General features: G+C 38.1%; 1 protein-coding gene across 1 annotated transcript in view; it reads right to left on the bottom strand.

The window, feature by feature from the left end:
• LOC128156268 (protein dachsous-like) overlaps window positions 1-14028 on the bottom strand; it is a 31521-nt gene that overhangs the window by 6850 nt on the left and 10643 nt on the right. The window contains exons 2-11 of the mRNA XM_052818331.1: window positions 6772-6955; window positions 6384-6617; window positions 5864-6115; window positions 5449-5615; window positions 4153-5251; window positions 3042-4064; window positions 2029-2268; window positions 1315-1449; window positions 798-1007; window positions 26-395 (exon numbers count right to left, since the gene is read on the bottom strand). Of these exons, the coding sequence (XP_052674291.1) occupies window positions 26-395; window positions 798-1007; window positions 1315-1449; window positions 2029-2268; window positions 3042-4064; window positions 4153-5251; window positions 5449-5615; window positions 5864-6115; window positions 6384-6617; window positions 6772-6955 (3914 nt within the window). The remainder of the gene's footprint in view (window positions 1-25; window positions 396-797; window positions 1008-1314; window positions 1450-2028; window positions 2269-3041; window positions 4065-4152; window positions 5252-5448; window positions 5616-5863; window positions 6116-6383; window positions 6618-6771; window positions 6956-14028) is intronic.

The following is a 14028-nucleotide window of genomic DNA, read 5'->3' as shown; positions in this document are numbered from 1 at the left end:
ACACAAAAATAATCTTGTGCCTTACCCATTGGTGGTAATGTTTCCTGATTGGCTGTCCACCTGGAATAGTCCGTCCGTGTCGTTCCCCAGGGAGTAGGTGATGTGAGCATTCTCCCCCTCATCAATATCGCTGGCTGAAACCTGGAGCACAAACGTGCCCACTACAACATTCTCCTTGATGGTGTGAGCATACTCCAGAGCAGAGAATTGTGGGTAGTTGTCATTTTTGTCCAGTACTTTGACAAAGACCCTGCACATTGTGTTTCTCTGTGGGCTGCCATGGTCACTAGCCCTGATGGTCAGATTGTAAGAGGACACAGTTTCCCTGTCCAGACTTTTGCAAGACAGTTGCCCAGTCTCTGGGTCAATAGTGAAAGCACTGCCTACATTACCACCTAGAAAAAAGTAAAATTGGACATTTAAGAATTAAGAGTTACTTCCCTTAGGGTATCATGGTTGGATACTGTGCATACTCTAAAATTTTGCTGACTATCTCACTTTCATATCAATGAAATTAGAGAAATAAATATGTACAGTTGATAAACTATGTGCAATGTTCAAATCTGATGAGATATCTTGCATCTCCTGACAGGGAAAGCAAACAAATTTGAGACGAAACTAATCTTGATAGTGTGATAACTGTTAATCCATGCACATTAAATCAATATTATCTGATATTTATTATGGGGTATATAAGACTATTTTTATCAACTCACCTGTAGATTTAATACACATAAAGATAAAGTTTTATCAATAACAGTGTTTGATTTCTGCGTAATATGTAGCGTAATACGTACTAATGATTGTGTAAGACAGTCTGGCATTGTCTCCGGTGTCAAGGTCTTTGGCGACCACCTGGTGAATCGCTCGCTGCTCCGTGTTCTCGGGGATGGACAGACTGACCTCATCCTTGACGAACATTGGGAGGTTGTCATTGACGTCCGTAACCCTCACCACGATGGTGGCACTGCTGTATCTCTCTGGGTATCCGAAATCACGAACATAGGCTGAAAATAGAGCATAGATCTTGATGAATAATAGATGTACCCTCTTTTAGGAATTTCCAGAGGTGTGTGTGGCCTATATGACATAGATTAAAATGTCATCAGTGTATAATCTTCAAGTGTACATAAATACAAAAGGAAATAAAAGAATAAAGGATATATGCTACACATGCCCCTATCCTGCATTAAAGTGTGTAGAAGTTGACATTAAATAAGTTAACAAATAATATGACTTCCTTTAAATAGAATACGTCCACATTCTTTTTAGTGCAGTACTCTTTGTTATACCTTTTGTTAATCTATACAGTACCTGTAAGTGTGTAGCTGGCTTGAGCCTCCCGGTCCAGGCTAGCGGTGGTACTCAGTTGACCAGTGGTGGAGTCCAACACAAACTTGTCCCCTCCCACCCCAGGGGGAAGGTAATAGGACAACTTGCCATTCACTCCTTTGAAGTAAAAAAATCTAATTAGAAATTTTGAAGAAAAAAAAAACTACTTAAAAGCAGCAAAAATGGTAAACTAAAGACAATGAAAGAAACGAATAACTGTGAATTAGAAACAGAAATCTGGAGGCAAACAGCTGATTCTTATTTCTATTACATCATAGCTGGATACACCTATATCCAATAAAAACCAACCCAAGTTCTAATGATCACCAACTGTTCAATTACTTCAATTTACAAATGTTTCCTTCAGACTTATAATTGTAAATACATGATAAAGCTTACAGTTGTAACAAAGCAGAAACACAACAGTTCACAATTTTGTTTGCAAACCCAAGAAAATTATATTTTAAGATTGCGTGTATATAACTGTTATTGTTCATTCAATTAGTTTCAAGAGAAAAACTTGCAGGCTGTAAGACTGTTTCTCTTGTGTATATTTAATGCATACAAAAAAAAAATTCAAATTCTACAAATTACAAGTACTGCATATAGTGTACAAATTGCTCAACTGATGATAAGAAAACACATCAACAGTGCCATCAAAGTCACACATTACTGGTCCATGAACAAGATCCTCACCAATATCAAGGTCAGTGGCCTGGACCTGCAGCACATTGGACTGTGGGGGGAGGTTCTCCTGGATATCAACAGTGTACGAGGATTGGCTAAATAGAGGGGCGTGGTCATTGATGTCCAGGACGTGGATGCTGATTAGTTTGATGGCCGATCTCTGGGGTGTGCCCTGGTCCCGGACCTGGATGGTCAGGGTGAAGGAGGGCGTGGTCTCTCTGTCCAAGGTCGTCTGTATACTCAGCAGCCCTGATAAAGCATGCACAAGAAATATGTAGTTTAACGAAAAACTAAATTAAAGTTTATGCGTAAACGGTACTAATGTATTCTTTATTGACCTGCACAATGAGATCTCTATCAAGTAAATAGAAAATAACTAATGGTGATTTTATCACTAGTTCAATTTGAAAAAAGAAAGAAGCATTCTGGCACTTTGTTCAAATTTCTACATTAAAACTGCTTCACCTGTTTTCCAAAAAAAATCCATTTATTTTATTTATTGCATAATGACACACGTTTTAGTTGTCATTTAGCAACAGTTTACATCTCAACTACAGTGCTTTAAATCAAATTTCTACATCTACTGCATTCACTGTGTTCACTGCTCAAAAAGACATTAAGGTGTGCTCATTGTGTTATATAATGTTCTCTTTCATAGCTACTCTTTGTGAGAGAGGAAAAACCATTTACCATATTTCTTGTGGTATGTTAATTGCTTACAAACTAAGAATCACATATGTCGCCCGCACTGCATCTTTTTTAATACTCATATTTTGGATAAAGAATGTTGTTAACTACAAAGTACTTTAATTTCATTGATGTCACTAAAACAAATTTGCAAACACCTACATTGGCTGTAGATCCCAACTTAGCAACAAAACACATGGTGTTACACATTGCCATTGGCAAAGCCATTCTTCCGATATAATGTAAAATGTTTGTTAACAAGTGTATGCATTAAGTACATTGTAGCAACTAAAACTGAAGGAAACCACAGAAATGTCCTGAACTCATGTTTTTACCTGAAGATCTGTCGATAGCAAAGTGACCCTCCTCGTTCCCATCCACGATGCTGAAAGCCAAGACTCCGTTTCCACTTTCGTCAACGTTGCTGTCGGCGTCAGTGGCAATGATGTGCGTGACAGGAAATCCCTGTGGGCCCACTGTCTCATTCTCAAACACCGAGTAAGAGGAATTCCCCTTAAAGACTGGTGTATTGTCATTGACATCCAACACAGACAGCCAAGCGGTGATTGTTGCTTTCTGCTGGCATCCAGCGTGACATTGGTCCTGGGCTTGAATCACTAGGGACACCTGCTTCACTTCCTCATAATCCAATACAGAAGCCACTTTTAGGTCTCCAGATATGGGATCAATTGTAAACAAAGCCCTATCTGGAGTCTGGCTCTGAATGCTGTAACGAACACTTCCATTGACTCCGGAATCCTTGTCTGTTGCAGTAAATGTGTGCACTGTATATCCAGTTGGTAAATTCTCCTTCCTGCTGATGAGAACAGGGTCTTTCTCAAACACTGGTGGGTTATCGTTGACATCAACAACTTCCACTATCACATTGATTGTGCTACTCTTTGGGTTGTAGGGGGAGTTGTCGACAGCCTTCACTGCTAGAGAATGTGAGGATGCCTCCTCATAATCCACATTTCTGATGCAGTAAATATTACCATTGGATACATTGACAGCAAACACATCAAACACATTTCCACCAATGATAGAGTACGAAACACGGCCATTTTCACCAGAATCCCAATCTTTGGCTTCCACTTTGCCAACAATTGACCCTGTTTTGATATTTTCTACCACTTGTATGGTCAAATTCTGAGAAGAGAAAATTGGTCTACCATCATTTTCATCTTTGACATGAACGACAAGGGAAGAGGAAGAACTCTTTGCTGGATTCCCATGATCCTTAGCTATGACACCTAAAGCATATCTGTTCTTCTGCTCAAAATCTAAGACTTCTAGGGTTGTGACTAAGCCTGTCTTTGGGTGTATAGCAAAATATTTCAAGACATTGGCATCTCCATCTGGAAAATAAAATATGAACTTTAGGTACCATCCCTAATTTAATCATATGTTACAAGAAGGGATAAAGAATTTACATAGAATACAAACCTGCTATGAGAGAATATGATATTGTTCCATTCTCTAAAGCATCATCATCTTTGGCAGAAATATTGAGGACGGAAGTTCCTTTGGGTTCATTTTCATTGACAGTAGCTTCAATTGGTTGGCTATTGAGAAACTTTGGACTATTGTCATTCAAGTCACCCACAAAAATCTTGACATTGGTGTAGTCAAACTTCTTGGGATCCCCGTGATCACTGGCTACCACTGTGAGGTTATAGAAGTTCTTTTCCTCCCTGTCCAGTGACACAGTGGTCGTGATCACACCTGTGTCCGAATCAATCTTCAGGTGGGGCTCTGGCTGTTCGAACTGATAACGTAGATATGCATTCTCCCCTGTATCCTTGTCTGTAGCAGTGGTCTGTCCTACAACGGTACCAGCGGCCATATTCTCCAGAATGTAGAAAGTGTAGAAAGACTGTTTGAAGACAGGGCTGTGGTCGTTGGCATCAAGCACGTTGATTGTGACAGGAACTGAGGATGAGCGGTAATCTTTTCCACTGTCTCTTGCCACAACCGTTAAAGTGTATTTATCTTTCTCTTCACGATTGAGTTCTTGCTTGATGTAAATAAATCCAGATGAGCTGCCGATTCCAAACAGATTCAGGTACATGGAATCACGGAAGGAATACGACACGTGATCCCCGTCTCTGTCGGTGGCCTGGACTTGGTCAATGTTGGACTGAACCAGAGCCGACTCGCTCACATTGAAAACATAGCTACTGGCTGAGAAGACGGGCGAGTTGTCGTTGACATTGAGCACGGAGATGGTCAGACTCAGGGTGGAGGTGCGTGGAGGGTTTCCTTGATCACGAGCCTCGATGTACAATTTATACAGCTGAACTTGCTCGTAATCGAGGGACCTGAGCAAAGTGATTTCCCCTGAAGTTGAGTTGAGTTTGAAGGTGTTGGACGAGTCTCCAGCCATACTGTAGAGAATGACACCATTACTCCCGCTGTCTGGATCAGTGGCATGAGCTGTGTACAGTGTAGTGGAGAGATCCTCATCCTCCCAAACTGGAATCTGGAGCGAGCTGGTCTGGAACTGAGGACTGTTGTCATTCACATCCGTAATTGAAATATTAACCTAAAAAATACCATAGAATGTCATAAAGATGAGGCTAAGAATGAAATGCTCAGCAATTGCAATCAATTCATAATACATGTACAGAGATAATTAAGCACATGTACATGTATTGTTTAATGATGCTTTTAATTGCTTAGATGAAATTTTTAATTTCACTTGTCCAACATAAAAAAATTGTATTTGAGGTGACCCCTGACCTGTGCAGTGGCAAACACTGGCGGATCTCCTGCTTCTGCTCTGATACTAAGTAAGACAAATGCCTGGGTCTCATGGTCCAGCGACTTGGTGCTGGAAATCACTCCTGTCCTGTCATTGATGGCAAACAGACCATTCTTATCACCCGATGCAATGGAATACCTCACAACTGAAAGAAGATTTAGTTTCCAAGATTATTTACAACAAAAATAACTTATAAAAAATAAAGTGTCTCTAAGATTTGATAAATGTTTGAAAGTCATTATTCAGTTATACTGTTTGCAGAGACCATATTCATAATTTGTTGAAGGTAATCTATATTTTTAATAGATAATTCTGTTTGCAGATACAATTGTACACACAGACAAATATACCAAAATCAAAGTCTTGAGGGTACAAAGAGAAATTTGATTTTACCTGGAGTGACCCCATTGACTGGCTGAACAGTGGCATGAATCGTCCCCACGGTGGTTCCATGAACCGTGTCCTCTGGGACAGAGAAGCTGTAGGTCAGGTGATCAAACACTGGGGGATGGGAGTTTTGTCCAGTGATGCTGATGTAGACATGGGCCGGGATTATAGAAGTGAGACCCTCCCCATCTGTCGCTGTTACCTCTAGTTTATAGATCTTCTCCTCTAGAGGCAAGGGGGACACCAGATTGATACGACCTGAGAAAGAGTTGACATAGTGAAAGAATACAGTGGCAGATAAAATTTCAGTAAAATATTTCTTTATCAACCATTTGAACAAAATTAAATGTTATGCATTGATGAAATTGATTTCCAGAAAAAATAATTACAGTGGTATGTGTAATACCGGCCTTTACGAAATTGATTTAAGAAAAAATGATTATGTGAAATACAGCCCTTTTGTAGTGTTGTGTGCTCTATTCCAAGCAATGATACATTTAAGAATCCTTTATTACACAACATATACCTGAGCTAGTGATAATACTGAAGAACCCCCTATCATTGCCGGCAGTGATGCTGTACTGGATGCTCCCCGCTGAGCCAGTGTCAGGGTCCTGAGCCTGAACTCGGACAATGGTGGTCCCAACATTGGCCTCCGACAGGTCCACATTGACACTGTAATTCTGGGGGTAGAACTCAGGGTGGTTGTCGTTGACATCACTGAGTGTTACTTTTACTACAGCATTGCTTTCTAGGTCACCTAAAACAATACATTATTTGTCAGTCTCAAGTGCCAGACCATAAAAACAGCCAAACTCTATCAACACTTAGAACAATTCAACCTGTTTGTCAGGTTATGTAAAGGGCATTGAATACAAAGGCTTTTTATTTTGCAAATGGTGTTTATATTATACCTGCATCCCTTGCAAACACTGTGAATTCATGACTTTGTTTTGTTTCAAAATCAAGAGCTTTGCTGACACAGATTTGTCCACTGGTAGGATCTACCGTAAAGGGTCGTGAGGCGGTGGAGTTGTCCAAATGGTAGCGGACCAAATTCTGGGTTCTTCCTTGACAATCTGGATCATTAGCAGACACCTGAGAAATAAACAAAGGGAACACTGAATTAAAATGAATCATTTTAGTTGTAAAACTAATCTATTGTGTGCAAAGTTTGTGATTGGGACCGAATGTTGACTAACTTGATAGAATATTGGATTGTCACACAAAAACTTGCACCTGGCTCATATAATTTTACTGATTTCACAAATATTTACTCTTGTAATCATTTTGGCGACTAAGAATGTCACTGACCCATTGTATTTCACCAAAACCCTCTGAATCTATTCATTTACGTGTTTAAGGCAGTTCAATTTACCTTGCGAAGGTAAAAACAGACAGGGGGACTATTCATGGAGCCATCAAAAAACGGACATACTGACAAAAAATATAAACATTACCGAACATTCCACCCATCATATCTTAGTCAGAGGACCACAAAATTGAGTATAGAGTGAGGCGAAATCAAAGTTAATAGCCCAAAAAGGGGCTTAGCCATTATCCAGTTATCACTGGGAGCTATCTACTTCGTTTAATGTCCTTCATATTGCCACCAGGTCCTCTAAGGTGATAGGTGTCATTAAATATTTGGGTTTCACGTGAACAAAGACTCAGTGTGTATTGCTGACAAGAGAAAGCAGATTGTACTCTCGGCCTGAACATGACATCAGACTCTGGGTATTTATCATGAAGCAAAGCCCCCATGTTCCAAATATAAGCCCCTCCGTTCTGACAGTGGACCAATTACCTCATCAATCAGAGCCACATACCATTCTACCACACAACCGACACTTTTAATTCTGACTCTATAATAAATACAGGTATCTTTTTTGATTTGTCATGGTTATCGATTAGCCTGACACTGATCCAAGTCTGATTTTTCTGTTAGTGCTTTATTTCAAAAAGTAAAATCATAAAGCTGTAGGTCTCAATTACCCAATTACCGTACAGCGATGGTCAAGATAAGAGATCTGATTTGGTGAGTTTTGTATTCACTCCTGGCAGGAATTGTCCGGATAATGGAGGAACTTGTTGGAGTTGGTTGTGGTAATTGTAAGTGGTTGATCCTGTTATTTACCTACAGCCTTGGGGCTGATTACACCAGAGTATCAACTGTCCCCCACAAAACAATACCAACACAGTCATTATATTGTCATTACCTCAAATTTACTCTTTGTGCTTGATTTTAAACAATGATAAATATTTTGGCAACAAATGGGCATTCCATTGGTTTGACGACGGGCCCTCCTGATCATTTCACTTGGATACAGTGTGAAAGGATCAAGATCTACATCAAACTCGTAAAAAAATATTTGGTGTGATTTAAAGAATCTTTACTGCAAATAAAAAAGAATTAATCTTCATTTCTTTGAAGTTAATGATGCAATGTTTTAAAAGATAGAAATGACTGATTTGGACGAGTCTTGCCAAAGGAGATTATTAATGGATGGGAGATAACTCCGCCATTTGGATGTTCTCTGTCATTAGGGTGTTCACAACGGAACATAAACATCCATCAACTGCTCGCTATCAAAGAAAGTCGACTTTCCCATGCCAGACAGTAAAATTTTTCTTCAAAACTCTCCTCTTTCTTTATTTTTTGAAGATTTTGTTGATAAATCTTATAACTTTACATCAACCATCAGAAAGTGACTTCACTGCCAAAATGGCAATCAAATTTATAAAACAATCAGACATCAAATAAAACTATCAAGCGCGCAGCCTTTGTTTTTATTTCAGAACATCTAAACCATGTGACTGTGTTTATAATAAATTTGTGGGAGTGATGTATTTTCTTCAACTAAAATCTCTTCATCTCCGAGATAACTTCTAAAGAATATGTTTCATCGGGGGATTACAGAGGCAACGAACAACAAGCATGATGTACCCTGGCAACCCAAGCCTGAGAACCAGCTTAATTTGTTTGGCTTTTTGATGTGCTACAATTATATTTCACAAAGATTATAAACATCTTGAAAATATAGTAACCTGTCTAGAAGTTTTTTTGTACATAAAGCATATGGCTCACAAGTTTGATGTATCTTTTCCCAAGTATCTTTCTGAAGCATAGAATAAAGGTATAAAGGTGTGGTAATAAAACCGAGTGATATTCACCATTGCAGGTGATCCCTCATTTCCTGTCTCATTTTAACATGATTAATATTGCTACTAGTTTTTGGTGTTACATATGTAATTTTCTTTTTGAAAAATACTTTATGTGCATTGAACCAGTTTACACCCAATTAATAAAAATTGCTTCACACCTCCTGGACTTCTCTTGAAGTTGACAATGGCATGTTAACTAAATGTTTCGCTCACACACTTCAAGGGCAATTTTCAGAATTCTCCAGAAACCTAAAGCTGTCAAAGAAAATGCAGGAAGTGTGATGGAAAGCAGAAAAATGTAGCGACTGTGAGGAAAACTCATTCCAACGTTCTGCTTGCAGTGCAATGGAGGGTGATAGTTTATGGCAAATTACGGAAGATTAGTCAATGGTTGATTTGTAAATTAACTGGCGGCAACTCATGGCATTTATAAACAGTTGGCCTCCCTAACTCATTGCAGATGAACAAGAAAAACAAACTCTAAGGATTTCAAGATTTCAAAAACTTGAAGAAGTTTAGAAATGGAATAAATCTTTCAGCGGGATTCTTGAGTAGCATAAATTCCCCCCTACTGACACGAATTATTTGCATGGGTCTATATTGATCATGTACTCAGCTTAACGCTTTTGTTTGTTTTATGTTCTGAAGATCACATAATGAAATATACTTGGTGTTTGAATAAGGTTTTTAAAGACACAGATATCTACCTTAAACCTTAAAGTATACCAACAAAAGTCAGATTATTTTTGTTTTGTTCTTTGACAACATTTTCTGCGAACTCCTTTCCAAAATTTTTCCTACAACTCTGGAGCCGATAGTGTTAAATGGACACTGCAAGGCAAACTGGTTCACCTTAGGGTTTTGTACAGAGAATTGATTCCAAGTGTTGAATCAATAACACATACAATTGGCACAGGTTCCAAACCTTAATATTGTTTAAATCAACTGCTGACTTTCACAGGCCGTATAACTGTAGGGCAGTAGCGGCGTGTGGCATGTACAGACTGGGGTGGATAGAAGATCTAGGCAGTGAATGCCTGCAGAACTCCAGCCCAGATCTGGGTCCCGGTCTCACAACAATGGCAGGACTCTGATCCTCTTGTACTTGAACCAGTCCAGGATTTAGCGGGACCTCACTAACACATTCAGTCTCACCCATACAAGATTATCCCTAATCCTACCAAACCTCCGTATTCCCTATACATTTACTCGTTCTCACTGCAATAATGGTTAAGGTAGCGAGAATATACATTAAACAACATTGATATTTGGCAGAGACAAATACAGCAACATATTAATGTTGCTATCTTTGCAAGGCTTTAATGAATTGATTCAGCCTTAGGCGAATCACCACCTGTTGTAAAATTTCAGAACAATGTGTTCAAAAACTTTCACATTATATTTCAACTGACTGAAAAATGGTAATAAATACATGGAAATGATTGCGATAAATAAATGTGTGCCCAGATTCTTTATAATCTTTAAGAAACTGAGACATATCTTTGAACTCCCACTATTCTTATATTTCCAGCACGCCTCAAATAAGATTGCTGTACTTTTACAGACAATATAATTGTAAACCTTGTCAATATTTGCAGACTGAGTTATCATTTTGAAAAATACCAAAAATTTTAATTTACTTTTTTTTTTAACTTGCTTGAATCATAAGTAAAAATATAGGATCATATCAATTTCACGCCCTGGGAGCTTGCCATTAGAGAGACGAGGGTTCAGCAATGTCTGCAATGATTGTGATTGAGTGCCATGTATTCCAGCATGTTTGCTCTAACCAAATCGACAAGCACCGCCAGGTAATTCCAAACTTTCTTGATTCAAAGACACACAAGGTAAATAAATGGGCACTTCACAAAAGCTGTTCTTAAAAGAAAAAAAGGACAGAGATTTCTAAAACATGAGGTCTCCATTACCAAAAGATAATTTGTATAGCTCTCTAAATAGCCTCCACTTCTACAACCAGGATATTAACTTTTATTTTGTTGAAGGACATCATTTCTTTCACAAACTGCCTATGTGATTCAATGGGTTTGTGTTTAAAAAGGTCTCTCTTGTGTTTAAAAAGTCTCTCTTGACAAAAGGTTATTATGCAGACATCAAATATCTGAGGCTTTGACTCAACTTTTCACATTCTTGACCAGATTTCGAAGTAAGGGGATACATTTTCAATGACCAGAGTTAATTCCCATTAAGATGTCGGGTTTTACTGAGATCCTCTACAAGATATCTGTTTATTTGAACATTCTGAATTAAAACATTGTCTGTCTCCAGGTTTTAATTACCTGAGAAAAAAAACCCTTCAGAAAATTGAGAAGGACAACCTAAAAATACCATTGCATAATGTTTTGATAGCATTTGGCATAATCAAAGCCGACATTGGCATCTGTTTGGTTTATAAAGAATGGCCATAAGAAAAGTTGTTGAAAATCTTAAAGAATTTCGGGACAAAGTCCCGATGAAAAGGAACACTAACAGTGTAATGGTTTGTTGGGGACAAATATTGATGAGATAATTAAATCTTAGGTAATCTTGTGACATTGGGATAAATATTGACTGTCCCCCTCTTTGAGTGACACACAGGTGCAAACAGGAAACTTTCAGAACTTCATGGGGAGATACCAGGCATATCTCCTTGGGTTCAACTGTTAAAATGGCTACGTTACTTTATAGGTTTTAGTAAGATGGGAATGATGCCCAAATTTCAAAATAAAAATGATTTTCTTTTTTTTACTGAATTAGGTTGAAACATATCTTATTCACACCTGCAGGAGAGAGAGAGAGAGAGAGAGAGAGAGAGAGAGAGAGAGTTCATGTCAGTGTAGATTGGGTTGTTTTATATTCCAAATATTCACTGATTGCATGTTTCATTGCATTAATGCCACAATACAACAAATTTACAGATTAATTCTGTAAATGTCATGCATATTTAATGAGTTTGATGCATTAATCAACTTGGAAGCTCCATTGAAGCTGAACAGGGAAGCCATACCAACTCTATATAAGTGCTGTGATCTGGTGGGATAAAAGACATAAAACCATTTTGTCCAGACAAAGATATGCTATCAGTGATTTTCATAACTTAATAGTATCCTCTGGGTTAAGATTCACTCTGGTCATTCCTGTTTCTTCACCTTAGGTGAGCATAAAACAATTCTGATGCAAAAATCCCTTCAACTGAACATAGAAAATTCAACCACAAATTTATGGTCATCTTTTGGCCTTAAGCAATTACTGTCTTTTGCGTTTTCATGAAGCTATTTGCATAAATGTACAAGGTAATGAATATTTCAAAGGACATATATAAGCTGACAGTTGTTAAACACAGGATTGTGGCTGGAGGGAAAGCATGCAGATAAAGAATTGTTTTACAAGCTAATTTTAATAACCTTGCCTTTCAAAAGAAGATAAACCATGAACCTGAGTGAAACTTGGACATAAAAATAAAATTATTTCAAAATTCAAAGGAACAAAAAAAGAAAGCCCTCTCTTCAACCCAGCAAAATATATGTCAAATAAAACCTCTCACACCGACCTCTCTGAAGATGATTTTTATCAATACATTGAAATGTTGATAATGGCGAGTGTGTTTTAAATGCGACAAGCAAAGGAAATCTGCTGCGAGCACAATAGATGGGATTACAGTTTATGAGTTCCATTAGCACAGTTCACATTCCACTCACTTACACAGTTTTTTTCTCTCTTTCAAACTGAGGCTACCCGGTATGAAATTCAGGTAGCCGGTATATCAGTTTATCTGTGTGGAGTTTTTGTGCCTGGTGCCGCTTGTAGAATATAGGTCTGATTTATGACAGAATTATTCGCGTACTTGTGAAATTCATATAACAGTACTGTCAACACCAAAGTGTGATAAAATGCACAAAATATACCGGTACACAGCGCTACCCAGATTTCCTGTCGTTTAATCCTACTTTATGTTGCCTCGGAAAACACCCTTTTCTTTACTTCTATATAATTAAAACCTTAATAAGGAACAGAGCATGTGAAAGTTTGATTTTTACTGCACTAGAACCATGGTAAATTTTTATTTTGGATTAAATAATACTTCCATGTTGATACAATTTGATCAAAAGTCAAGCCAAATACACCAACGTACCATTAAAGCTGAACACCGCTCGTAAATAGGAACCGTCACACAGGTACCTGGTATATAAACCCTTCGATTTCGTTACACCCGATTGCACATCTAAAACTCGTGGGCGACGTGTAGTGTTCCTTTCGTTGTCTTTGGATTTTTATGCATTTAATTGTTATTTATGTGCATATTATGTCTGTAAATAATGCAATGACCAGTTCATTTGATGTTAGTACTCTCCTGGTTTGAAAAAGTGCGTAAAACTTGACAATTTCATCGCGACCGAGTAACATAGCGAGGCAAGATGTACGTCCACACAGGTGAGACCTCTATGTAAACAGCGATATACTTTGAACTGTTAAGAGGTCTATGGCTTATATAGGGGTGTAGGAAGAGCGGTGCTGAAAGAGAAATATGGCGGACAGTGCCTATTTACGAGCGGTGTTCAGCTTTAAATAGGCAATCTGCATTTTTACTTTGAAAAATACAAATAAAACTTTCACAATCATTCTTTTATGACTGAAATAAATGATGATTTAAAAAAGAACCCTGATCTCTCGATGCCAAGACCCTGACCATGAAATCTGATTTATGTTCTGGGAGTCTTTTCAGATTCGGCATAAAACCTTTCTGTATAACTTACACAGACACAGATAGAATCTTAATAGTATTTACAAAACAAATCAAATCCCCGCAAGAACTGAAAAGAAAAAGCAAGGCCCATTTACTTCTGTCTTTAATCTTGCCATACCCCCAGCTGTTCCAGTTGAAAGATCTATTGAATATGGGAAATACATATTGCCACTTGCGCTATAGTCAATATGGTCAATATTCAGGAAAAAAATCTTTTTCTGATAGGGTAATTAACTCAAGTTGCACCACCCTGTGAATAAAGTAG

This window comes from Crassostrea angulata, chromosome 7 (assembly GCF_025612915.1).
Source record: "Crassostrea angulata isolate pt1a10 chromosome 7, ASM2561291v2, whole genome shotgun sequence".
NCBI classification, from domain to species: Eukaryota; Metazoa; Mollusca; class Bivalvia; order Ostreida; family Ostreidae; genus Magallana; species Magallana angulata.
The sequence above is the reverse complement of the archived record's forward strand: the minus strand, read 5'-3'. Positions and strand labels throughout refer to the sequence as shown.